Below are 23,466 nucleotides of genomic sequence, written 5' to 3' on the forward strand. Positions count from 1 at the left end.
AATATTGTACAAACAGTTGGTGATTTGTAACAATTCTCTCAACTCTAATGACACTTATCCTGTTTAAATTGAAAGTCTCCATTCCAATCGAGGTTGGAACTACTGCAAGAATATCCAGAGTTCTATTGTTTCTAGGGCAGGAGATAGAGGAAGGTCGGACATTACTGAAAGAGATGGGAATCATTCCAGCTGAAGCACTAGCCTCTTTGGGAGCAAAATGCTCGCAAAATTGCGCTCATTTTGAGAAGTGTTGTTATCTCTCGAGTTTGTACTCAAACTCGTTTGCATATCACTAAGTGCAAAATCTGCCATGAACTAAAGTAATTGGGTAGTCTTTTAAAATGTAATTTTGAAAATAAATGTTCCTTCAAAAATATTCCGTGAGTTATTGAAGTGGTGCAGTTTGATTAATACAGCTGAAAATGGCTTTATCACAAAAAATAGGTATTTTTAACCAGTGTTAATCCACCAACGATGAATAAACAGCTTTTAAATAACTGAAAGTGACTTTTAAAAATTATTCAGAACCATTTCCTAGTTGTGTTGGTGTACAGTAGTAAATTCGAAAACAAATTCAAATTCTCTTATAACATTGCCTAGAAGTGTCCTTGCACCCAAAAGAACCAGCTTCATTTTTGAAGTCGCCTTGAAATGCCACAATGAGTGAAACTCACCTATGATGATTCATTCATTCTGCAGTCTGGCAGAGTTTGTGGGCGGGGCTGACATCTAACACGATTTTTAAGAAACTATCGCAAACGATTGTCGAAATTCGATTTGTGAATGTAATTTGGAATGTAATTTATGCTTACAATTCCGTGATCTCTTGCACAGGTTACACTGTTTTCAGGTGAATTATACTGAAAAAAAGTCATTGCAATTGAATGGAAAACCTTCCCCATTGTCAATATCAGGCATTGTGTATTCGCAGCATTTTCAGTTTTTGTTTCAGAGTACCAAGATTCCCAGTGCTTTTTTAAACAATAATCTTTCTTTCGATTCTCTCCCAAAGGATCTGAATAGGGGTGAAAGTGGGGTCCTAGATCCAAGGACGGAAGCACGTCTGCAATCCATCACCTTGATTGGCCTAGGAATCTCAATCTTCTTCTTGGTCATCTCTATAGCCTATTACGTGTTTTCAAGGTTAGGCTGTCTGTTCTTTAACACTGTGTGTGTTTGTGTGTGAGTGTGCATGAATGTGTTTGAACGTGTGTATGGACAAGTGTGCACCATTAAATGAAATAAAAACAAGAAATGCTGGAACCACTCAGCAGGTCTGGCAGCATCTGTGGAAAGAGAAGCAGAGTTAACGTTTCGGGTCAGACGTTTTATTTCAGATTTCCAGCATCCGCAGTATTTTGCTTTTACCATTAAATGAAAACTAGTTTCTAACTAATAGTTCTCATGAAAAGAAACATATCTATTAATAATGCAACATCAATTATTGACTCAGTGGAGAAGAAATTGGTACAGTTTTTCCCGATCTACTCTGTCCAGACCCCTCATGATTTTGAACTCCTGGCACGACTGCACAACCTAATACCCCTTATCTGGGATGAGGAGTGCTTACCGAGGGACTTCAGGGTCACTGTGATCGTAACTGTATTCAAGAAGCGAGACAAGACCGACTGCAACAACTATCTCACCTCCTCTACCCCAAGGAGAACAGCTTCTCCCTCGTCCCTGGAAACATTCCTCTAAATCTTTTCTTCACCCTTTCGAATGACTTCACATCCTTCCCAGAATGTGGTGCCCAGGACCAGGGAGTATACGTCCACAAATTATTGAACGTCACCAGGGCATTTTAAAGAGATTAATAAAGTAAAGCATCTGGGATTCTGGGCCTTTAAAATAGAGGCACAAAGTACAAGAACAAGGAGGTTATGATAAACATGCAGAAAACACTGGTTTGTCCTCAACTGGAATTTTGAGTCAACAATGATCTGGAGCTCAGTTTCAGAGTGAGCGCACATGCAAGTGTCATCTGCATCCTGAAGCTCAATGACTGAGGTTGGAGTGATCTTGCATTTGGATTGAAGGCGGCATAGGTTGAACATTTTTGCATCTGTTCTGTAGATCATCTCCATGCCTGCGGGTAGTTTGCTGGAGATGAGATGCAGCATTGCAGCGAAGAAAATGGAGAAGAGGGTTGATGCAAGGACACAGCCTTGCTTGACACTGATCTAGACTGAGATAGGGGCTATGGTGGTTCCATTGGTGAGGATCAGGGCTTGCATGTCATCATGGAGCAGATGGAGGATGGTAACAAACTACTGAGGGCAACCAAAATTGAGCAGGATGCTCCAGAGGCATTGAAAGAGCCAAAAGCATTTGAGGTTGAAAAAGACCAGGTACAGCAGTTGACATTGTTCCTGCATTTTTCTTGAATTTGTAGAGCAGTGAAGATCAGATCACTGCTGCCTCTCGATGGGTGAAAGACGCGCTGAGACTCCGGAAGGAGCTCTTCAGCCGCTGGGAAGAGGTGATTGAGGACGATCCTTGCAATGATCTACCCTGTGGCCGAAAACAGGGAGATTGCCCTGTAGTAGCTGCAATCGGGCGGCACAGTGGCGCAGTGGTTAGCACCGCAGCCTCACAGCTCCAGGGACCCGGGTTCGATTCCGGGTACTGCCTGTGTGGAGTTTGCAAGTTCTCCCTGTGTCTGCGTGGGTTTTCTCCGGGTGCTCCGGTTTCCTCCCACAAGCCAAAAGACTTGCAGGTTGATAGGTAAATTGGCCATTATAAATTGTCACTAGTATAGGTAGGTGGTAGGGAAATATAGGGACAGGTGGGGATGTTTGGTAGGAATATGGGATTAGTGTAGGATTAGTATAACTGGGTGGTTGATGTTCGGCACAGACTCGGTGGGCCGAAGGGCCTGTTTCAGTGCTGTATCTCTAATCTAATCTAATCAGTCTTGTCTCCCTCCTAGAATATAGTTATAATCGCAGCGACCCTGAGGTGCCCCGGCAAGCACTCCTCATCTCAGATGAGGGGTACGGGGTTGTGCAGTCGTGCCAGGAGCGTATCTCTGCAATGCTTCAGGATTGCGAAAGGGAATGTGTCTGTTGTCGAGGATTTCAAAAGGGAATGTGTCTGTTGTAGAGGATTTCGAAAGTGAATGTGTCTGTTGCAGAGGATTTCAAAAGGGAATGTGTCTGTTGTAGAGGATTTCAAAAGGGAATGTATCTGTTGGAGAAGATTTCAAAAGGGAATGTGTCTGTTGTAGAGAATTTCAAAAGGGAATGTGTCTGTTGTAGAGAATTTCAAAAGGGAATGTGTCTGTTGTAGAGGATTGCGAAAGGGAATGTGTCTGCTGTCGAGGATTTCAAAAGGGAATGTGTCTGTTGTAGAGAATTTCAAAAGGGAATGTGTCTGTTGTAGAGGATTGCGAAAGGGAATGTGTCTGTTGTCGAGGATTTCAAAAGGGAATGTGTCTGTTGTGGAGAATTTCAAAAGGGAATGTGTCTGTTGTAGAGGATTGCGAAAGGGAATGTGTCTGCTGTCGAGGATTTCAAAAGGGAATGTGTCTGTTGTAGAGGATTTCGAAAGTGAATGTGTCTGTTGTAGAGGATTTCAAAAGGGAATGTGTCTGTTGCAGAGGATTTCAAAAGGGAATGTAACTGTTGTAGAGGATTTCAAAAGGGAATGTGTCTGTTGTAGAGGATTTCAAAAGGGAATGTGTCTGTTGTCGAGGATTTCAAAAGGGAATGTGTCTGTTGTAGAGGATTTCAAAAGGGAATGTGTCTGTTGTGGAGGATTTCAAAAGGGAATGTGTCTGTTGTAGAGGATTTCAAAAGGGAATGTGTCTGTTGTAGAGGATTTCAAAAGGGAATGTATCTGTTGTAGAGGATTTCAAAAGGGAATGTGTCTGTTGTAGAGAATTTCAAAAGGGAATGTGTCTGTTGTAGAGGATTGCGAAAGGGAATGTGTCTGTTGTCGAGGATTTCAAAAGGGAATGTGTCTGTTGTAGAGAATTTCAAAAGGGAATGTGTCTGTTGTAGAGGATTGCGAAAGGGAATGTGTCTGTTGTCGAGGATTTCAAAAGGGAATGTGCCTGTTGTAGAGAATTTCAAAAGGGAATGTGTCTGTTGTAGAGGATTTCAAAAGGGAATGTGTCTGTTGTGGAGGATTTCGAAAGGGAATGTGTCTTTTGTGGAGGAATTTGAAAGGGAATGTGTCTGTTGTAGAGGATTTCAAAAGGGAATGTGTCTTTTGTAGAGGATTTCAAAAGGGAATGTGTCTGTTGTGGAGGATTTCAAAACGGAATGTGTCTTTTGTGGAGGAATTTGAAAGGGAATGTGTCTGTTGTAGAGGAATTCAAAAGGGAATGTGTCTTTTGTGGAGGAATTTGAAAGGGAATGTGTCTGTTGTAGAGGATTTCAAAAGGGAATGTGTCTTTTGTGGAGGAATTTGAAAGGGAATGTGTCTGTTGTAGAGGATTTCAAAAGGGAAAGTGTTTGTTGGAGAGGATTTCGAAAGGGAATGTGTCTGTTGTAGAGGATTTCAAAAGGGAATGTGTCTGTTGTAGAGGATTTCAAAAGGGAATGTGTCTGTTGTGGAGGATTTCGAAAGGGAATGTGTCTTTTGTGGAGGATTTCAAAAGGGAATGTGTCTGTTGTAGAGGATTTCAAAAGGGAATGTGTCTGTTGTAGAGGATTTCAAAAGGGAATGTGTCTGTTGTGGAGGAATTTGAAAGGGAATGTGTCTGTTGTAGAGGATTTCAAAAGGGAATGTGTCTTTTGTGGAGGAATTTGAAAGGGAATGTGTCTGTTGTGGAGGATTTCAAAAGGGAAAGTGTTTGTTGCAGAGGATTTCGAAAGGGAATGTGTCTGTTGTAGAGGATTTCGAAAGGGAATGTGTCTGTTGTAGAGGATTTCAAAAGGGAATGTGTCTGTTGTGGAGGATTTCAAAAGGGAATGTGTCTTTTGTGGTGGATTTCAAAAGGGAATGTGTCTGTTGTAGAGGATTTCGAAAGGGAATGTGTCTGTTGTAGAGGGTTTCGAAAGGCAATGTGTCTGTTGTGGAGGATTTCAAAAGGGAAAGTGTCTTTTGTGGAGGAATTTGAAAGGGAATGTGTCTGTTGTAGAGGATTTCGAAAGGGAATGTGTCTGTTGTAGAGGATTTCAAAAGGGAATGTGCCTTTTGTGGAGGAATTTGAAAGGGAATGTGTCTGTTGTAGAGGATTTCGAAAGGGAATGTGTCTGTTGTCGAGGATATCAAAAGGGAATGTGCCTTTTGTGGAGGAATTTGAAAGGGAATGTGTCTGTTGTAGAGGATTTCGAAAGGGAATGTGTCGGTTGTAGAGGATTTCGAAAGGGAATGTGTCTGTTGTCGAGGATTTCAAAAGGGAATGTGTCTGTTGTTGAGAATTTCAAAAGGGAATGTGTCTGTTGTAGAGGATTGCGAAAGGGAATGTGTCTGTTGTCGAGGATTTCAAAAGGGAATGTGTCCGTTGTGGAGAATTTCAAAAGAGAATGTGTCTGTTGCAGAGGATTTCAAAAGGGAATGTGTCTGTTGTGGAGGATTTCGAAAGGGAATGTGTCTTTTGTGGAGGAATTTGAAAGGGAATGTGTCTGTTGTAGATGATTTCAAAAGGGAATGTGTCTTTTGTAGAGGATTTCAAAAGGGAATGTGTCTGTTGTGGAGGATTTCAAAAGGGAATGTGTCTTTTGTGGAGGAATTTGAAAGGAATGTGTCTGTTGTAGAGGATTTCAAAAGGGAATGTGTCTTTTGTGGAGGAATTTGAAAGGGAATGTGTCTGTTGTCGAGGATTTCAAAAGGGAATGTGTCTTTTGTGGAGGAATTTGAAAGGGAATGTATCTGTTGTAGAGGATTTCAAAAGGGAAAGTGTTTGTTGTAGAGGATTTCGAAAGGGAATGTGTCTGTTGTAGAGAATTTCAAAAGGGAATGTGTCTGTTGTAGAGGATTGCGAAAGGGAATGTGTCTGTTGTCGAGGATTTCAAAAGGGAATGTGTCTGTTGTAGAGAATTTCAAAAGGGAATGTGTCTGTTGTAGAGGATTTCAAAAGGGAATGTGTCTGTTGTGGAGGATTTCGAAAGGGAATGTGTCTTTTGTGGAGGAATTTGAAAGGGAATGTGTCTGTTGTAGAGGATTTCAAAAGGGAATGTGTCTTTTGTAGAGGATTTCAAAAGGGAATGTGTCTGTTGTGGAGGATTTCAAAAGGGAATGTGTCTTTTGTGGAGGAATTTGAAAGGGAATGTGTCTGTTGTAGAGGAATTCAAAAGGGAATGTGTCTTTTGTGGAGGAATTTGAAAGGGAATGTGTCTGTTGTAGAGGATTTCAAAAGGGAATGTGTCTTTTGTGGAGGAATTTGAAAGGGAATGTGTCTGTTGTAGAGGATTTCAAAAGGGAAAGTGTTTGTTGGAGAGGATTTCGAAAGGGAATGTGTCTGTTGTAGAGGATTTCAAAAGGGAATGTGTCTGTTGTAGAGGATTTCAAAAGGGAATGTGTCTGTTGTGGAGGATTTCGAAAGGGAATGTGTCTTTTGTGGAGGATTTCAAAAGGGAATGTGTCTGTTGTAGAGGATTTCAAAAGGGAATGTGTCTGTTGTAGAGGATTTCAAAAGGGAATGTGTCTGTTGTGGAGGAATTTGAAAGGGAATGTGTCTGTTGTAGAGGATTTCAAAAGGGAATGTGTCTTTTGTGGAGGAATTTGAAAGGGAATGTGTCTGTTGTGGAGGATTTCAAAAGGGAAAGTGTTTGTTGCAGAGGATTTCGAAAGGGAATGTGTCTGTTGTAGAGGATTTCGAAAGGGAATGTGTCTGTTGTAGAGGATTTCAAAAGGGAATGTGTCTGTTGTGGAGGATTTCAAAAGGGAATGTGTCTTTTGTGGTGGATTTCAAAAGGGAATGTGTCTGTTGTAGAGGATTTCGAAAGGGAATGTGTCTGTTGTAGAGGGTTTCGAAAGGCAATGTGTCTGTTGTGGAGGATTTCAAAAGGGAAAGTGTCTTTTGTGGAGGAATTTGAAAGGGAATGTGTCTGTTGTAGAGGATTTCGAAAGGGAATGTGTCTGTTGTAGAGGATTTCAAAAGGGAATGTGCCTTTTGTGGAGGAATTTGAAAGGGAATGTGTCTGTTGTAGAGGATTTCGAAAGGGAATGTGTCTGTTGTCGAGGATATCAAAAGGGAATGTGCCTTTTGTGGAGGAATTTGAAAGGGAATGTGTCTGTTGTAGAGGATTTCGAAAGGGAATGTGTCGGTTGTAGAGGATTTCGAAAGGGAATGTGTCTGTTGTCGAGGATTTCAAAAGGGAATGTGTCTGTTGTTGAGAATTTCAAAAGGGAATGTGTCTGTTGTAGAGGATTGCGAAAGGGAATGTGTCTGTTGTCGAGGATTTCAAAAGGGAATGTGTCCGTTGTGGAGAATTTCAAAAGAGAATGTGTCTGTTGCAGAGGATTTCGAAAGGGAATGTGTCTTTTGTGGAGGAATTTGAAAGGGAATGTGTCTGTTGTAGAGGATTTCAAAAGGGAATGTGTCTTTTGTAGAGGATTTCAAAAGGGAATGTGTCTGTTGTGGAGGATTTCAAAAGGGAATGTGTCTTTTGTGGAGGAATTTGAAAGGGAATGTGTCTGTTGTAGAGGAATTCAAAAGGGAATGTGTCTTTTGTGGAGGAATTTGAAAGGGAATGTGTCTGTTGTAGAGGATTTCAAAAGGGAATGTGTCTTTTGTGGAGGAATTTGAAAGGGAATGTGTCTGTTGTAGAGGATTTCAAAAGGGAAAGTGTTTGTTGGAGAGGATTTCGAAAGGGAATGTGTCTGTTGTAGAGGATTTCAAAAGGGAATGTGTCTGTTGTAGAGGATTTCAAAAGGGAATGTGTCTGTTGTGGAGGATTTCGAAAGGGAATGTGTCTTTTGTGGAGGATTTCAAAAGGGAATGTGTCTGTTGTAGAGGATTTCAAAAGGGAATGTGTCTGTTGTAGAGGATTTCAAAAGGGAATGTGTCTGTTGTGGAGGAATTTGAAAGGGAATGTGTCTGTTGTAGAGGATTTCAAAAGGGAATGTGTCTTTTGTGGAGGAATTTGAAAGGGAATGTGTCTGTTGTGGAGGATTTCAAAAGGGAAAGTGTTTGTTGCAGAGGATTTCGAAAGGGAATGTGTCTGTTGTAGAGGATTTCGAAAGGGAATGTGTCTGTTGTAGAGGATTTCAAAAGGGAATGTGTCTGTTGTGGAGGATTTCAAAAGGGAATGTGTCTTTTGTGGTGGATTTCAAAAGGGAATGTGTCTGTTGTAGAGGATTTCGAAAGGGAATGTGTCTGTTGTAGAGGGTTTCGAAAGGCAATGTGTCTGTTGTGGAGGATTTCAAAAGGGAAAGTGTCTTTTGTGGAGGAATTTGAAAGGGAATGTGTCTGTTGTAGAGGATTTCGAAAGGGAATGTGTCTGTTGTAGAGGATTTCAAAAGGGAATGTGCCTTTTGTGGAGGAATTTGAAAGGGAATGTGTCTGTTGTAGAGGATTTCGAAAGGGAATGTGTCTGTTGTCGAGGATATCAAAAGGGAATGTGCCTTTTGTGGAGGAATTTGAAAGGGAATGTGTCTGTTGTAGAGGATTTCGAAAGGGAATGTGTCGGTTGTAGAGGATTTCGAAAGGGAATGTGTCTGTTGTCGAGGATTTCAAAAGGGAATGTGTCTGTTGTTGAGAATTTCAAAAGGGAATGTGTCTGTTGTAGAGGATTGCGAAAGGGAATGTGTCTGTTGTCGAGGATTTCAAAAGGGAATGTGTCCGTTGTGGAGAATTTCAAAAGAGAATGTGTCTGTTGCAGAGGATTTCAAAAGGGAATGTGTCTGTTGTGGAGGATTTCGAAAGGGAATGTGTCTTTTGTGGAGGAATTTGAAAGGGAATGTGTCTGTTGTAGAGGATTTCAAAAGGGAATGTGTCTTTTGTAGAGGATTTCAAAAGGGAATGTGTCTGTTGTGGAGGATTTCAAAAGGGAATGTGTCTTTTGTGGAGGAATTTGAAAGGGAATGTGTCTGTTGTAGAGGATTTCAAAAGGGAATGTGTCTTTTGTGGAGGAATTTGAAAGGGAATGTGTCTGTTGTCGAGGATTTCAAAAGGGAATGTGTCTTTTGTGGAGGAATTTGAAAGGGAATGTATCTGTTGTAGAGGATTTCAAAAGGGAAAGTGTTTGTTGTAGAGGATTTCGAAAGGGAATGTGTCTGTTGTAGAGGATTTCAAAAGGGAATGTGTCTGTTGTAGAGGATTTCAAAAGGGAATGTGTCTGTTGTGGAGGATTTCGAAAGGGAATGTGTCTTTTGTGGAGGATTTCAAAAGGGAATGTGTCTGTTGTAGAGGATTTCAAAAGGGAATGTGTCTGTTGTAGAGGATTTCAAAAGGGAATGTGTCTGTTGTGGAGGAATTTGAAAGGGAATGTGTCTGTTGTAGAGGATTTCAAAAGGGAATGTGTCTTTTGTGGAGGAATTTGAAAGGGAATGTGTCTGTTGTAGAGGATTTCAAAAGGGAAAGTGTTTGTTGCAGAGTATTTCGAAAGGGAATGTGTCTGTTGTAGAGGGTTTCGAAAGGCAATGTGTCTGTTGTGGAGGATTTCAAAACAGAATGTGTCTGTTGTAGAGGATTTCAAAAGGGAATGTGTCTGTTGTAGAGGATTTCGAAAGGGAATGTGTCTGTTGTGGAGGATTTCAAAAGGGAATGTGTCTGTTGCAGAGGATTTCAAAAGGGAATGTAACTGTTGTAGAGGATTTCAAAAGGGAATGTGTCTGTTGCAGAGGATTTCAAAAGGGAATGTGTCTGTTGTCGAGGATTTCAAAAGGGAAAGTGTCTGTTGTAGAGGATTTCAAAAGGGAATGTGTCTGTTGTAGAGGATTTCAAAAGGGAATGTATCTAATGTAGAGGATTTCAAAAGGGAATGTGTCTGTTGTAGAGAATTTCAAAAGGGAATGTGTCTGTTGGAGAGGATTGCGAAAGGGAATGTGTCTGTTGTCGAGGATTTCAAAAGGGAATGTGTCTGTTGTAGAGAATTTCAAAAGGGAATGTGTCTGTTGTAGAGGATTGCGAAAGGGAATGTGTCTGTTGTTCGAGGATTTCAAAAGGGAATGTGTCTGTTGTAGAGAATTTCAAAAGGGAATGTGTCTGTTGTAGAGGATTTCAAAAGGGAATGTGTCTGTTGTGGAGGATTTCGAAAGGGAATGTGTCTTTTGTGGAGGAATTTGAAAGGGAATGTGTCTGTTGTAGAGGATTTCAAAAGGGAATGTGTCTTTTGTAGAGGATTTCAAACGGGAATGTGTCTGTTGTGGAGGATTTCAAAAGGGAATGTGTCTTTTGTGGAGGAATTTGAAAGGGAATGTGTCTGTTGTAGAGGATTTGAAAAGGGAATGTGTCTGTTGTGGAGGAATTTGAAAGGGAATGTGTCTGTTGTAGAGGATTTCAAAAGGGAATGTGTCTTTTGTGGAGGAATTTGAAAGGGAATGTGTCTGTTGTGGAGGATTTCAAAAGGGAAAGTGTTTGTTGCAGAGGATTTCGAAAGGGAATGTGTCTGTTGTAGAGGATTTTGAAAGGGAATGTGTCTGTTGTAGAGGATTTCAAAAGGGAATGTGTCTGTTGTGGAGGATTTCAAAAGGGAATGTGTCTTTTGTGGTGGATTTCAAAAGGGAATGTGTCTGTTGTAGAGGATTTCGAAAGGGAATGTGTCTGTTGTAGAGGGTTTCGAAAGGCAATGTGTCTGTTGTGGAGGATTTCAAAACAGAATGTGTCTGTTGTAGAGGATTTCAAAAGGGAATGTGTCTGTTTTAGAGGATTGTGAAAGGGAATGTGTCTGTTGTGGAGGATTTCAAAAGGGAAAGTGTCTTTTGTGGAGGAATTTGAAAGGGAATGTGTCTGTTGTAGAGGATTTCGAAGGGGAATGTGTCTGTTGTAGAGGATTTCAAAAGGGAATGTGCCTTTTGTGGAGGAATTTGAAAGTGAATGTGTCTGTTGTAGAGGATTTCGAAAGGGAATGTGTCTGTTGTCGAGGATATCAAAAGGGAATGTGCCTTTTGTGGAGGAATTTGAAAGGGAATGTGTCTGTTGTAGAGGATTTCGAAAGGGAATGTGTCTGTTGTAGAGGATTTCGAAAGGGAATGTGTCTGTTGTGGAGGATTTCAAAAGGGAATGTGTCTGTTGTAGAGAATTTCAAAAGGGAATGTTTCTGTTGTAGAGGATTTCAAAAAGGAATGTATCTGTTGTCGAGGATTTCAAAAGGGAATGTGTCTGTTGTGCAGGATTTCGGAAGGGAATGTGTCTGCTGGAGAGGATATTGAAAGGGAATGTGTCTGCTGGAGAGTTTTTCAAAAGGGAATGTGTCTGTTGTGGAGGATTTCAAAAGGGAAAGTGTCTGTTGTAGAGGATTTCGGAAGGGAATGTGTCTGTTGTAGAGGATTTCGAAAGGGAATGTGTCTGTTGCAGAGGATTTCAAAAGGGAATGTGTCTGTTGTAGAGGATTTCGAAAGGGAATGTATCTGTTGTGGAGGATTTCAAAAGGGAATGTGTCTGTTGTAGAGGATTTCAAAAGGGAATGTGTCTGTTGCAGAGGATTCCGAAAGGGAATGTGTCTGTTGTGGAGGATTGTGAAAGGGAATGTGTCTGTTGTAGAGGATTTGAAAAGGGAATGTGTCTGTTGTAGAGGACTTCAAACGGGAATTTGTCTGTTGTAGAGGATTTCGAAAGGGAATGTGTCTGTTGTGGAGGAATGTGAAAGGGAATGTGTCTGTTGTAGAGGATTTCGAAAGGGAATGTGTCTGTTGTGGAGGATTTCGAAAGGGAATGTGTTTTTTGTGGAGGATTTCAAAAGGGAATGTGTCTGTTGTAGAGGATTTCAAAAGGGAATGTGTCTGTTGTGGTGGAATTTGAAAGGGAATGTGTCTGTTGTAGAGGTTTTCAAAAGGGAATGTGTCTTTTGTGGAGGAATTTGAAAGGGAATGTGTCTGTTGTAGAGGATTTCAAAAGGGAAAGTGTTTGTTGTAGAGGAGGTCGAAAGGGAATGTGTCTGTTGTAGAGGATTTCGAAAGGGAATGTGTCTGTTGTAGAGGATTTCAAAAGGGAATGTGTCTGTTGTGGAGGATTTCAAAAGGGAATGTGTCTGTTGTAGAGGATTTCAAAAGGGAATGTGTCTGTTGTAGAGGATTTCAAAAGGGAATGTGTCTGTTGTAGAGGATTTCAAAAGGGAAAGTGTTTGTTGTAGAGGATTTCGAACGGGAATGTGTCTGTTGTAGTGGATTTCGAAAGGGAATGTGTTTGTTGTGGAGGATTTCGAACGGGAATGTGTCTGTCGTAGTGGATTTCGAAAGGGAATGTGTCTGTTTTAGTGGATTTCAAAAGGGAATGTGTCTGTTGTAGAGGATTTCGAAAGGGAATGTGTCTGTTGTGGAGGATTTCAAAAGGGAATGTGTCTGTTGCAGAGGATTTCAAAAGGGAATGTAACTGTTGTAGAGGATTTCAAAAGGGAATGTGTCTGTTGCAGAGGATTTCAAAAGGGAATGTGTCTGTTGTCGAGGATTTCAAAAGGGAAAGTGTCTGTTGTAGAGGATTTCAAAAGGGAATGTGTCTGTTGTAGAGGATTTCAAAAGGGAATGTATCTAATGTAGAGGATTTCAAAAGGGAATGTGTCTGTTGTAGAGAATTTCAAAAGGGAATGTGTCTGTTGGAGAGGATTGCGAAAGGGAATGTGTCTGTTGTCGAGGATTTCAAAAGGGAATGTGTCTGTTGTAGAGAATTTCAAAAGGGAATGTGTCTGTTGTAGAGGATTGCGAAAGGGAATGTGTCTGTTGTTCGAGGATTTCAAAAGGGAATGTGTCTGTTGTAGAGAATTTCAAAAGGGAATGTGTCTGTTGTAGAGGATTTCAAAAGGGAATGTGTCTGTTGTGGAGGATTTCGAAAGGGAATGTGTCTTTTGTGGAGGAATTTGAAAGGGAATGTGTCTGTTGTAGAGGATTTCAAAAGGGAATGTGTCTTTTGTAGAGGATTTCAAACGGGAATGTGTCTGTTGTGGAGGATTTCAAAAGGGAATGTGTCTTTTGTGGAGGAATTTGAAAGGGAATGTGTCTGTTGTAGAGGATTTCAAAAGGGAATGTGTCTGTTGTGGAGGAATTTGAAAGGGAATGTGTCTGTTGTAGAGGATTTCAAAAGGGAATGTGTCTTTTGTGGAGGAATTTGAAAGGGAATGTGTCTGTTGTGGAGGATTTCAAAAGGGAAAGTGTTTGTTGCAGAGGATTTCGAAAGGGAATGTGTCTGTTGTAGAGGATTTTGAAAGGGAATGTGTCTGTTGTAGAGGATTTCAAAAGGGAATGTGTCTGTTGTGGAGGATTTCAAAAGGGAATGTGTCTTTTGTGGTGGATTTCAAAAGGGAATGTGTCTGTTGTAGAGGATTTCGAAAGGGAATGTGTCTGTTGTAGAGGGTTTCGAAAGGCAATGTGTCTGTTGTGGAGGATTTCAAAACAGAATGTGTCTGTTGTAGAGGATTTCAAAAGGGAATGTGTCTGTTTTAGAGGATTGTGAAAGGGAATGTGTCTGTTGTGGAGGATTTCAAAAGGGAAAGTGTCTTTTGTGGAGGAATTTGAAAGGGAATGTGTCTGTTGTAGAGGATTTCGAAAGGGAATGTGTCTGTTGTAGAGGATTTCAAAAGGGAATGTGCCTTTTGTGGAGGAATTTGAAAGTGAATGTGTCTGTTGTAGAGGATTTCGAAAGGGAATGTGTCTGTTGTCGAGGATATCAAAAGGGAATGTGCCTTTTGTGGAGGAATTTGAAAGGGAATGTGTCTGTTGTAGAGGATTTCGAAAGGGAATGTGTCTGTTGTAGAGGATTTCGAAATGGAATGTGTCTGTTGTGGAGGATTTCAAAAGGGAATGTGTCTGTTGTAGAGAATTTCAAAAGGGAATGTTTCTGTTGTAGAGGATTTCAAAAAGGAATGTATCTGTTGTCGAGGATTTCAAAAGGGAATGTGTCTGTTGTGGAGGATTTCGGAAGGGAATGTGTCTGCTGGAGAGGATATTGAAAGGGAATGTGTCTGCTGGAGAGTTTTTCAAAAGGGAATGTGTCTGTTGTGGAGGATTTCAAAAGGGAAAGTGTCTGTTGTAGAGGATTTCGGAAGGGAATGTGTCTGTTGTAGAGGATTTCGAAAGGGAATGTGTCTGTTGCAGAGGATTTCAAAAAGGGAATGTGTCTGTTGTAGAGGATTTCGAAAGGGAATGTATCTGTTGTGGAGGATTTCAAAAGGGAATGTGTCTGTTGTAGAGGATTTCAAAAGGGAATGTGTCTGTTGCAGAGGATTCCGAAAGGGAATGTGTCTGTTGTGGAGGATTGTGAAAGGGAATGTGTCTGTTGTAGAGGATTTGAAAAGGGAATGTGTCTGTTGTAGAGGACTTCAAACGGGAATTTGTCTGTTGTAGAGGATTTCGAAAGGGAATGTGTCTGTTGTGGAGGAATGTGAAAGGGAATGTGTCTGTTGTAGAGGATTTCGAAAGGGAATGTGTCTGTTGTGGAGGATTTCGAAAGGGAATGTGTTTTTTGTGGAGGATTTCAAAAGGGAATGTGTCTGTTGTAGAGGATTTCAAAAGGGAATGTGTCTGTTGTGGTGGAATTTGAAAGGGAATGTGTCTGTTGTAGAGGTTTTCAAAAGGGAATGTGTCTTTTGTGGAGGAATTTGAAAGGGAATGTGTCTGTTGTTGAGGATTTCAAAAGGGAAAGTGTTTGTTGTAGAGGAGGTCGAAAGGGAATGTGTCTGTTGTAGAGGATTTCGAAAGGGAATGTGTCTGTTGTAGAGGATTTCAAAAGGGAATGTGTCTGTTGTGGAGGATTTCAAAAGGGAATGTGTCTGTTGTAGAGGATTTCAAAAGGGAATGTGTCTGTTGTAGAGGATTTCAAAAGGGAATGTGTCTGTTGTAGAGGATTTCAAAAGGGAAAGTGTTTGTTGTAGAGGATTTCGAACGGGAATGTGTCTGTTGTAGTGGATTTCGAAAGGGAATGTGTTTGTTGTGGAGGATTTCGAACGGGAATGTGACTGTCGTAGTGGATTTCGAAAGGGAATGTGTCTGTTTTAGTGGATTTCAAAAGGGAATGTGTCTGTTGTAGAGGATTTCAAAAGCGAATGTGTTTGTTGTAGAGGATTTCAAAAGGCAATGTGTCTGTTGTAGAGAATTTCAAAAGGGAATGTGTCTGTTGTAGAGGATTTCAAAAGGGAATGTGTCTGTTGTAGAGGATTTCAAGAGAGAATGTGTCTGTTGCAGAGGATTTCAAAAGGGAATGTGTCTGTTGTAGAGGATTTCAAAAGGGAATCTGTCTGTTGTAGAGGATTTCAAAAGGGAAAGTGTTTGTTGTAGAGGATTTCAAAAGGGAATGTGTCTGTTGTAGAGGATTTCAAAAGGGAATGTGTCTGTTGTAGAGGATTTCAAAAGGGAATGTGTCTGTTGTAGAGGATTTCAAAAGGGAATGTGTCTGTTGTAGAGGATTTCAAAAGGGAATCTGTCTGTTGTAGAGGATTTCAAAAGGGAAAGTGTTTGTTGTAGAGGATTTCAAAAGGGAATGTGTCTGTTGTAGAGGATTTCAAAAGGGAATGTGTCTGTTGTAGAGGATTTCAAAAGGGAATGTGTCTGTTGTAGAGGATTTCAAAAGGGAAAGTGTTTGTTGTAGAGGATTTCGAACGGGAATGTGTCTGTTGTAGTGGATTTCGAAAGGGAATGTGTCTGCAGTAGAGGATTTCGAAAGGGAATGTGTCTGTTGTAGAGGATTTCAAAAGGGAATGTGTTTGTTGTCGAGGATTTTGAAAGGGAATGTGTCTGTTGTGGAGGATTTCAAAAGGGAATGTGTTTGTTGTCGAGGATTTTGAAAGGGAATGTGTCTGTTGTGGAGGATTTCAAAAGGGAATGTGTCTGTTGTGGAGGATTTCAAAAGGGAATGTGTTTGTTGTCGAGGATTTTGAAAGGGAATGTGTCTGTTGTGGAGGATTTCAAAAGGGAATGTGTCTGTTGTGGAGGATTTCAAAAGGGAATGTGTCTGTTGTAGAGGATTTCAAAAGGGAATGTGTCTGTTGCAGAGGATTTCAAAAGGGAAAGTGTTTGTTGTAGAGGATTTCGAAAGGGAATGTGTCTGTTGTAGAGAATTTCAAAAGGGAATGTGTCTGTTGTAGAGGATTTCAAAAGGGAATGTGTCTGTTGCAGAGGATTTCAAAAGGGAAAGTGTTTGTTGTAGAGGATTTCGAAAGGGAATGTGTCTGTTGTGGAGGATTTCGAAAGGGAATGTGTCTGTTGTAGAGAATTTCAAAAGGGAATGTTTCTGTTGTAGAGGATTTCAAAAGGGAAAGTGTTTGTTGCAGAGGATTTCGAAAGGGAATGTGTCTGTTGTGGAGGATTTCAAAAGGGAAAGTGTTTGTCGTAGAGGATTTCGAAAGGGACTGTGTCTGTTGTAGAGGATTTCAAAAGGGAATGTGTCTGTTTTAGTGGATTTTAAAAGGGAATGTGTCTGTTGTAGAGAATTTCAAAAGGGAATGTGTCTGTTGTAGAGAATTTCAAAAGGGAATGTGTCTGTTGTTGAGGATTTCAAAAGGGAATGTGTCTGTTGGAGAGGATTTCAAGAGAGAATGTGTCTGTTGTCGAGGATTTCAAAAGGGAATGTGTCTGTTGTAGATTATTTCAAAAGGGAATGTGTCTGTTGTAGAGGAATTCGAAAGCAATTGTGTCTGTTGTAGAGGATTTCAAAAGGGAATGTGTCTGTTGTAGAGGATTTCGAAAGGGAATGTGTCTGTTGTAGAGGATTTCGAAAGGGAATGTGTCTGTTGTAGAGGATTTCAAAAGGGAATGTGTCTGTTGTAGAGGATTTCGGAAGGGAATGTGTCTGCTGTCGAGGATTGCGAAAGGGAATGTGTGTGTTGTAGAGGATAGAGCAAGGGAATGTGTCTGTTGTGGAGGATTTCCAAAGGGAAAGTGTCATTTGTAGAGGATTTCGGAAGGGAATGTGTCTGTTGTAGAGGATTTCAAAAGGGAATGTGTCTGTTGTAGAGGATTTCAAAAGGGAATGTGTCTGTTGTAGAGGATTTCAAAAGGGAATGTGTCTGTTGTAGAGGATTTCAAAAGGGAATGTTTCTGTTGTAGAGGATTTCAAAAGGGAATGTGTCTGTTGTGGAGGATTTCGAAAGGGAATGTGTCTGTTGTCGAAGATTTCGAAAGGGAATGTGTCTGTTGTGGAGGATTTCGGTAGGGAATGTGTCTGTTGTAAAGGATTTCAAAAGGGAATGTGTCTGTTGTGGAGGATTTCGAAAGGGAATGTGTCTGTTGTAGAGGATTTCTAAAGGGAAAGTGTCTGTTGTGGAGGATTTCGGAAGGGAATGTGTCTGCTGTAGAGGATTGCGAAAGGGAATGTGTGTGTTGTCGAGGATAGAGAAAGGGAATGTGTCTGTTGTGGAGGATTTCGAAAGGGAATGTGTCTTTTGTAGAGGATTTCAAACGGGAATGTGTCTGTTGTGGAGGATTTCAAAAGGGAATGTGTCTTTTGTGGAGGAATTTGAAAGGGAATGTGTCTGTTGTAGAGGATTTCAAAAGGGAATGTGTCTGTTGTGGAGGAATTTGAAAGGGAATGTGTCTGTTGTAGAGGATTTCAAAAGGGAATGTGTCTTTTGTGGAGGAATTTGAAAGGGAATGTGTCTGTTGTGGAGGATTTCAAAAGGGAAAGTGTTTGTTGCAGAGGATTTCGAAAGGGAATGTGTCTGTTGTAGAGGATTTTGAAAGGGAATGTGTCTGTTGTAGAGGATTTCAAAAGGGAATGTGTCTGTTGTGGAGGATTTCAAAAGGGAATGTGTCTTTTGTGGTGGATTTCAAAAGGGAATGTGTCTGTTGTAGAGGATTTCGAAAGGGAATGTGTCTGTTGTAGAGGGTTTCGAAAGGCAATGTGTCTGTTGTGGAGGATTTCAAAACAGAATGTGTCTGTTGTAGAGGATTTCAAAAGGGAATGTGTCTGTTTTAGAGGATTGTGAAAGGGAATGTGTCTGTTGTGGAGGATTTCAAAAGGGAAAGTGTCTTTTGTGGAGGAATTTGAAAGGGAATGTGTCTGTTGTAGAGGATTTCGAAAGGGAATGTGTCTGTTGTAGAGGATTTCAAAAGGGAATGTGCCTTTTGTGGAGGAATTTGAAAGTGAATGTGTCTGTTGTAGAGGATTTCGAAAGGGAATGTGTCTGTTGTCGAGGATATCAAAAGGGAATGTGCCTTTTGTGGAGGAATTTGAAAGGGAATGTGTCTGTTGTAGAGGATTTCGAAAGGGAATGTGTCTGTTGTAGAGGATTTCGAAAGGGAATGTGTCTGTTGTGGAGGATTTCAAAAGGGAATGTGTCTGTTGTAGAGAATTTCAAAAGGGAATGTTTCTGTTGTAGAGGATTTCAAAAAGGAATGTATCTGTTGTCGAGGATTTCAAAAGGGAATGTGTCTGTTGTGGAGGATTTCGGAAGGGAATGTGTCTGCTGGAGAGGATATTGAAAGGGAATGTGTCTGCTGGAGAGTTTTTCAAAAGGGAATGTGTCTGTTGTGGAGGATTTCAAAAGGGAAAGTGTCTGTTGTAGAGGATTTCGGAAGGGAATGTGTCTGTTGTAGAGGATTTCGAAAGGGAATGTGTCTGTTGCAGAGGATTTCAAAAGGGAATGTGTCTGTTGTAGAGGATTTCGAAAGGGAATGTATCTGTTGTGGAGGATTTCAAAAGGGAATGTGTCTGTTGTAGAGGATTTCAAAAGGGAATGTGTCTGTTGCAGAGGATTCCGAAAGGGAATGTGTCTGTTGTGGAGGATTGTGAAAGGGAATGTGTCTGTTGTAGAGGATTTGAAAAGGGAATGTGTCTGTTGTAGAGGACTTCAAACGGGAATTTGTCTGTTGTAGAGGATTTCGAAAGGGAATGTGTCTGTTGTGGAGGAATGTGAAAGGGAATGTGTCTGTTGTAGAGGATTTCGAAAGGGAATGTGTCTGTTGTGGAGGATTTCGAAAGGGAATGTGTTTTTTGTGGAGGATTTCAAAAGGGAATGTGTCTGTTGTAGAGGATTTCAAAAGGGAATGTGTCTGTTGTGGTGGAATTTGAAAGGGAATGTGTCTGTTGTAGAGGTTTTCAAAAGGGAATGTGTCTTTTGTGGAGGAATTTGAAAGGGAATGTGTCTGTTGTAGAGGATTTCAAAAGGGAAAGTGTTTGTTGTAGAGGAGGTCGAAAGGGAATGTGTCTGTTGTAGAGGATTTCGAAAGGAAATGTGTCTGTTGTAGAGGATTTCAAAAGGGAATGTGTCTGTTGTGGAGGATTTCAAAAGGGAATGTGTCTGTTGTAGAGGATTTCAAAAGGGAATGTGTCTGTTGTAGAGGATTTCAAAAGGGAATGTGTCTGTTGTAGAGGATTTCAAAAGGGAAAGTGTTTGTTGTAGAGGATTTCGAACGGGAATGTGTCTGTTGTAGTGGATTTCGAAAGGGAATGTGTTTGTTGTGGAGGATTTCGAACGGGAATGTGTCTGTCGTAGTGGATTTCGAAAGGGAATGTGTCTGTTTTAGTGGATTTCAAAAGGGAATGTGTCTGTTGTAGAGGATTTCAAAAGCGAATGTGTTTGTTGTAGAGGATTTCAAAAGGCAATGTGTCTGTTGTAGAGAATTTCAAAAGGGAATGTGTCTGTTGTAGAGGATTTCAAAAGGGAATGTGTCTGTTGCAGAGGATTTCAAGAGAGAATGTGTCTGTTGCAGAGGATTTCAAAAGGGAATGTGTCTGTTGTAGAGGATTTCAAAAGGGAATCTGTCTGTTGTAGAGGATTTCAAAAGGGAAAGTGTTTGTTGTAGAGGATTTCAAAAGGGAATGTGTCTGTTGTAGAGGATTTCAAAAGGGAATGTGTCTGTTGTAGAGGATTTCAAAAGGGAATGTGTCTGTTGTAGATTATTTCAAAAGGGAATGTGTCTGTTGTAGAGGATTTCAAAAGGGAATCTGTCTGTTGTAGAGGATTTCAAAAGGGAAAGTGTTTGTTGTAGAGGATTTCAAAAGGGAATGTGTCTGTTGTAGAGGATTTCAAAAGGGAATGTGTCTGTTGTAGAGGATTTCAAAAGGGAATGTGTCTGTTGTAGAGGATTTCAAAAGGGAAAGTGTTTGTTGTAGAGGATTTCGAAAGGGAATGTGTCTGTTGTAGTGGATTTCGAAAGGGAATGTGTCTGCAGTAGAGGATTTCGAAAGGGAATGTGTCTGTTGTAGAGGATTTCAAAAGGGAATGTGTTTGTTGTCGAGGATTTTGAAAGGGAATGTGTCTGTTGCGGAGGATTTCAAAAGGGAATGTGTTTGTTGTCGAGGATTTTGAAAGGGAATGTGTCTGTTGTGGAGGATTTCAAAAGGGAATGTGTCTGTTGTGGAGGATTTCAAAAGGGAATGTGTTTGTTGTCGAGGATTTTGAAAGGGAATGTGTCTGTTGTGGAGGATTTCAAAAGGGAATGTGTCTGTTGTGGAGGATTTCAAAAGGGAATGTGTCTGTTGTAGAGGATTTCAAAAGGGAATGTGTCTGTTGCAGAGGATTTCAAAAGGGAAAGTGTTTGTTGTAGAGGATTTCGAAAGGGAATGTGTCTGTTGTAGAGAATTTCAAAAGGGAATGTTTCTGTTGTAGAGGATTTCAAAAGGGAAAGTGTTTGTTGCAGAGGATTTCGAAAGGGAATGTGTCTGTTGTGGAGGATTTCAAAAGGGAAAGTGTTTGTCGTAGAGGATTTCGAAAGGGACTGTGTCTGTTGTAGAGGATTTCAAAAGGGAATGTGTCTGTTTTAGTGGATTTTAAAAGGGAATGTGTCTGTTGTAGAGAATTTCAAAAGGGAATGTGTCTGTTGTAGAGAATTTCAAAAGGGAATGTGTCTGTTGTTGAGGATTTCAAAAGGGAATGTGTCTGTTGGAGAGGATTTCAAGAGAGAATGTGTCTGTTGTGGAGGATTTCAAAAGGGAATGTGTCTGTTGTAGATTATTTCAAAAGGGAATGTGTCTGTTGTAGAGGAATTCGAAAGCAATTGTGTCTGTTGTAGAGGATTTCAAAAGGGAATGTGTCTGTTGTAGAGGATTTCGAAAGGGAATGTGTCTGTTGTAGAGGATTTCGAAAGGGAATGTGTCTGTTGTAGAGGATTTCAAAAGGGAATGTGTCTGTTGTAGAGGATTTCGGAAGGGAATGTGTCTGCTGTCGAGGATTGCGAAAGGGAATGTGTGTGTTGTAGAGGATAGAGCAAGGGAATGTGTCTGTTGTGGAGGATTTCCAAAGGGAAAGTGTCATTTGTAGAGGATTTCGGAAGGGAATGTGTCTGTTGTAGAGGATTTCAAAAGGGAATGTGTCTGTTGTAGAGGATTTCAAAAGGGAATGTGTCTGTTGTAGAGGATTTCAAAAGGGAATGTGTCTGTTGTAGAGGATTTCAAAAGGGAATGTTTCTGTTGTAGAGGATTTCAAAAGGGAATGTGTCTGTTGTGGAGGATTTCGAAAGGGAATGTGTCTGTTGTCGAAGATTTCGAAAGGGAATGTGTCTGTTGTGGAGGATTTCGGAAGGGAATGTGTCTGTTGTAAAGGATTTCAAAAGGGAATGTGTCTGTTGTGGAGGATTTCGAAAGGGAATGTGTCTGTTGTAGAGGATTTCTAAAGGGAAAGTGTCTGTTGTGGAGGATTTCGGAAGGGAATGTGTCTGCTGTAGAGGATTGCGAAAGGGAATGTGTGTGTTGTCGAGGATAGAGAAAGGGAATGTGTCTGTTGTGGAGGATTTCGAAAGGGAATGTGTCTGTTGTGGAGGATTTCAGAAGGGAATGTGTCTGTTGTGGAGGATTGTGAAAGGGAATGTGTCTGTTGTAGAGGATTGTGAAAGGGAATGTGTCTGTTGTAGAGGATTTCAAAAGGGAATGTGTCTGTTGTAGAGGATTTCAAAAGGGAATGTGTCTGTTGTAGAGGATTTCAAAAGGGAATGTGTCTGTTGTGGAGGATTTCAAAAGGGAATGTGTCTGTTGTAGAGGATTTCGAAAGGGAATGTGTCTGTTGTAGAGGATTGTGAAAGGGAATGTGTCTGTTGTAGAGGATTTCAAAAGGGAATGTGTCTGTTGTAGAGGATTTCAACAGGGAATGTGTCTGTTGTGGAGGATTTCAAAAGGGAAAGAGTCTGTTGTGGAGGATTTCGGAAGGGAATGTGTCTGTTGTAAAGGATTTCAAAAGGGAATGTGTCTGTTGTGGAGGATTTCGAAAGGGAATGTGTCTGTTGCAGATGATTTCAAAAGGGAAAGTGTCTGTTGCAGAGGATTTCAAAAGGGAAAGTGTTTGTTGCAGAGGATTTCGAAAGGGAATGTGTCTGTTGTGGAGGATTTCGAAAGGGACTGTGTCTGTTGTAGAGGATTTCAAAAGGGAATGTGTCTGTTTTAGTGGATTTCAAAAGGGAATGTGTCTGTTGTAGAGGATTTCAAAAGCGAATGTGTTTGTTGTAGAGGATTTCAAAAGGGAATGTGTCTGTTGTAGAGAATTTCAAAAGGGAATGTGTCTGTTGTGGAGGATTTCAAAAGGGAATGTGTCTGTTGTAGAGGATTTCAAGAGAGAATGTGTCTGTTGCAGAGGATTTCAAAGGGGAATGTGTCTGTTGTAGAGGATTTCAAAAGGGAATCTGTCTGTTGTAGAGGATTTCAAAAGGGAAAGTGTTTGTTGTAGAGGATTTCAAAAGGGAATGTGTCTGTTGTAGAGGATTTCAAAAGGGAATGTGTCTGTTGTAGAGGATTTCAAAAGGGAATGTGTCTGTTGTAGAGGATTTCAAAAGGGAAAGTGTTTGTTGTAGAGGATTTCGAACGGGAATGTGTCTGTTGTAGTGGATTTCGAAAGGGAATGTGTCTGCAGTAGAGGATTTCGAAAGGGAATGTGTCTGTTGTAGAGGATTTCAAAAGGGAATGTGTTTGTTGTCGAGGATTTTGAAAGGGAATGTGTCTGTTGTGGAGGATTTCAAAAGGGAATGTGTCTGTTGTGGAGGATTTCAAAAGGGAATGTGTCTGTTGTAGAGGATTTCAAAAGGGAATGTGTCTGTTGTAGAGGATTTCAAAAGGGAAAGTGTTTGTTGTAGAGGATTTCGAACGGGAATGTGTCTGTTGTAGTGGATTTCGAAAGGGAATGTGTCTGCAGTAGAGGATTTCGAAAGGGAATGTGTCTGTTGTAGAGGATTTCAAAAGGGAATGTGTTTGTTGTCGAGGATTTTGAAAGTGAATGTGTCTGTTGTGGAGGATTTCAAAAGGGAATGTGTTTGTTGTCGAGGATTTTGAAAGGGAATGTGTCTGTTGTGGAGGATTTCAAAAGGGAATGTGTCTGTTGTGGAGGATTTCAAAAGGGAATGTGTTTGTTGTCGAGGATTTTGAAAGGGAATGTGTCTGTTGTGGAGGATTTCAAAAGGGAATGTGTCTGTTGTGGAGGATTTCAAAAGGGAATGTGTCTGTTGTAGAGGATTTCAAAAGGGAATGTGTCTGTTGTAGAGGATTTCAAAAGGGAAAGTGTT

At 40.8% G+C, this 23,466-nt stretch overlaps 1 protein-coding gene across 5 annotated transcripts in view; it reads left to right on the forward strand.

The window, feature by feature from the left end:
• The window catches only part of LOC137379127 (adhesion G protein-coupled receptor G3-like), a 269,576-nt gene that overhangs the window by 165,970 nt on the left and 80,140 nt on the right, over window positions 1-23,466 (forward strand). For all 5 annotated transcript variants that reach the window (XM_068049842.1, XM_068049843.1, XM_068049845.1 and 2 more), the window contains exon 10: window positions 1,013-1,143. In XM_068049842.1, coding sequence (XP_067905943.1) covers window positions 1,013-1,143 — 131 coding nt within the window. The remainder of the gene's footprint in view (window positions 1-1,012; window positions 1,144-23,466) is intronic.

The sequence above is a fragment of the Heterodontus francisci genome, chromosome 17, assembly GCF_036365525.1.
Source record: "Heterodontus francisci isolate sHetFra1 chromosome 17, sHetFra1.hap1, whole genome shotgun sequence".
NCBI lineage: Eukaryota > Metazoa > Chordata > Chondrichthyes > Heterodontiformes > Heterodontidae > Heterodontus > Heterodontus francisci.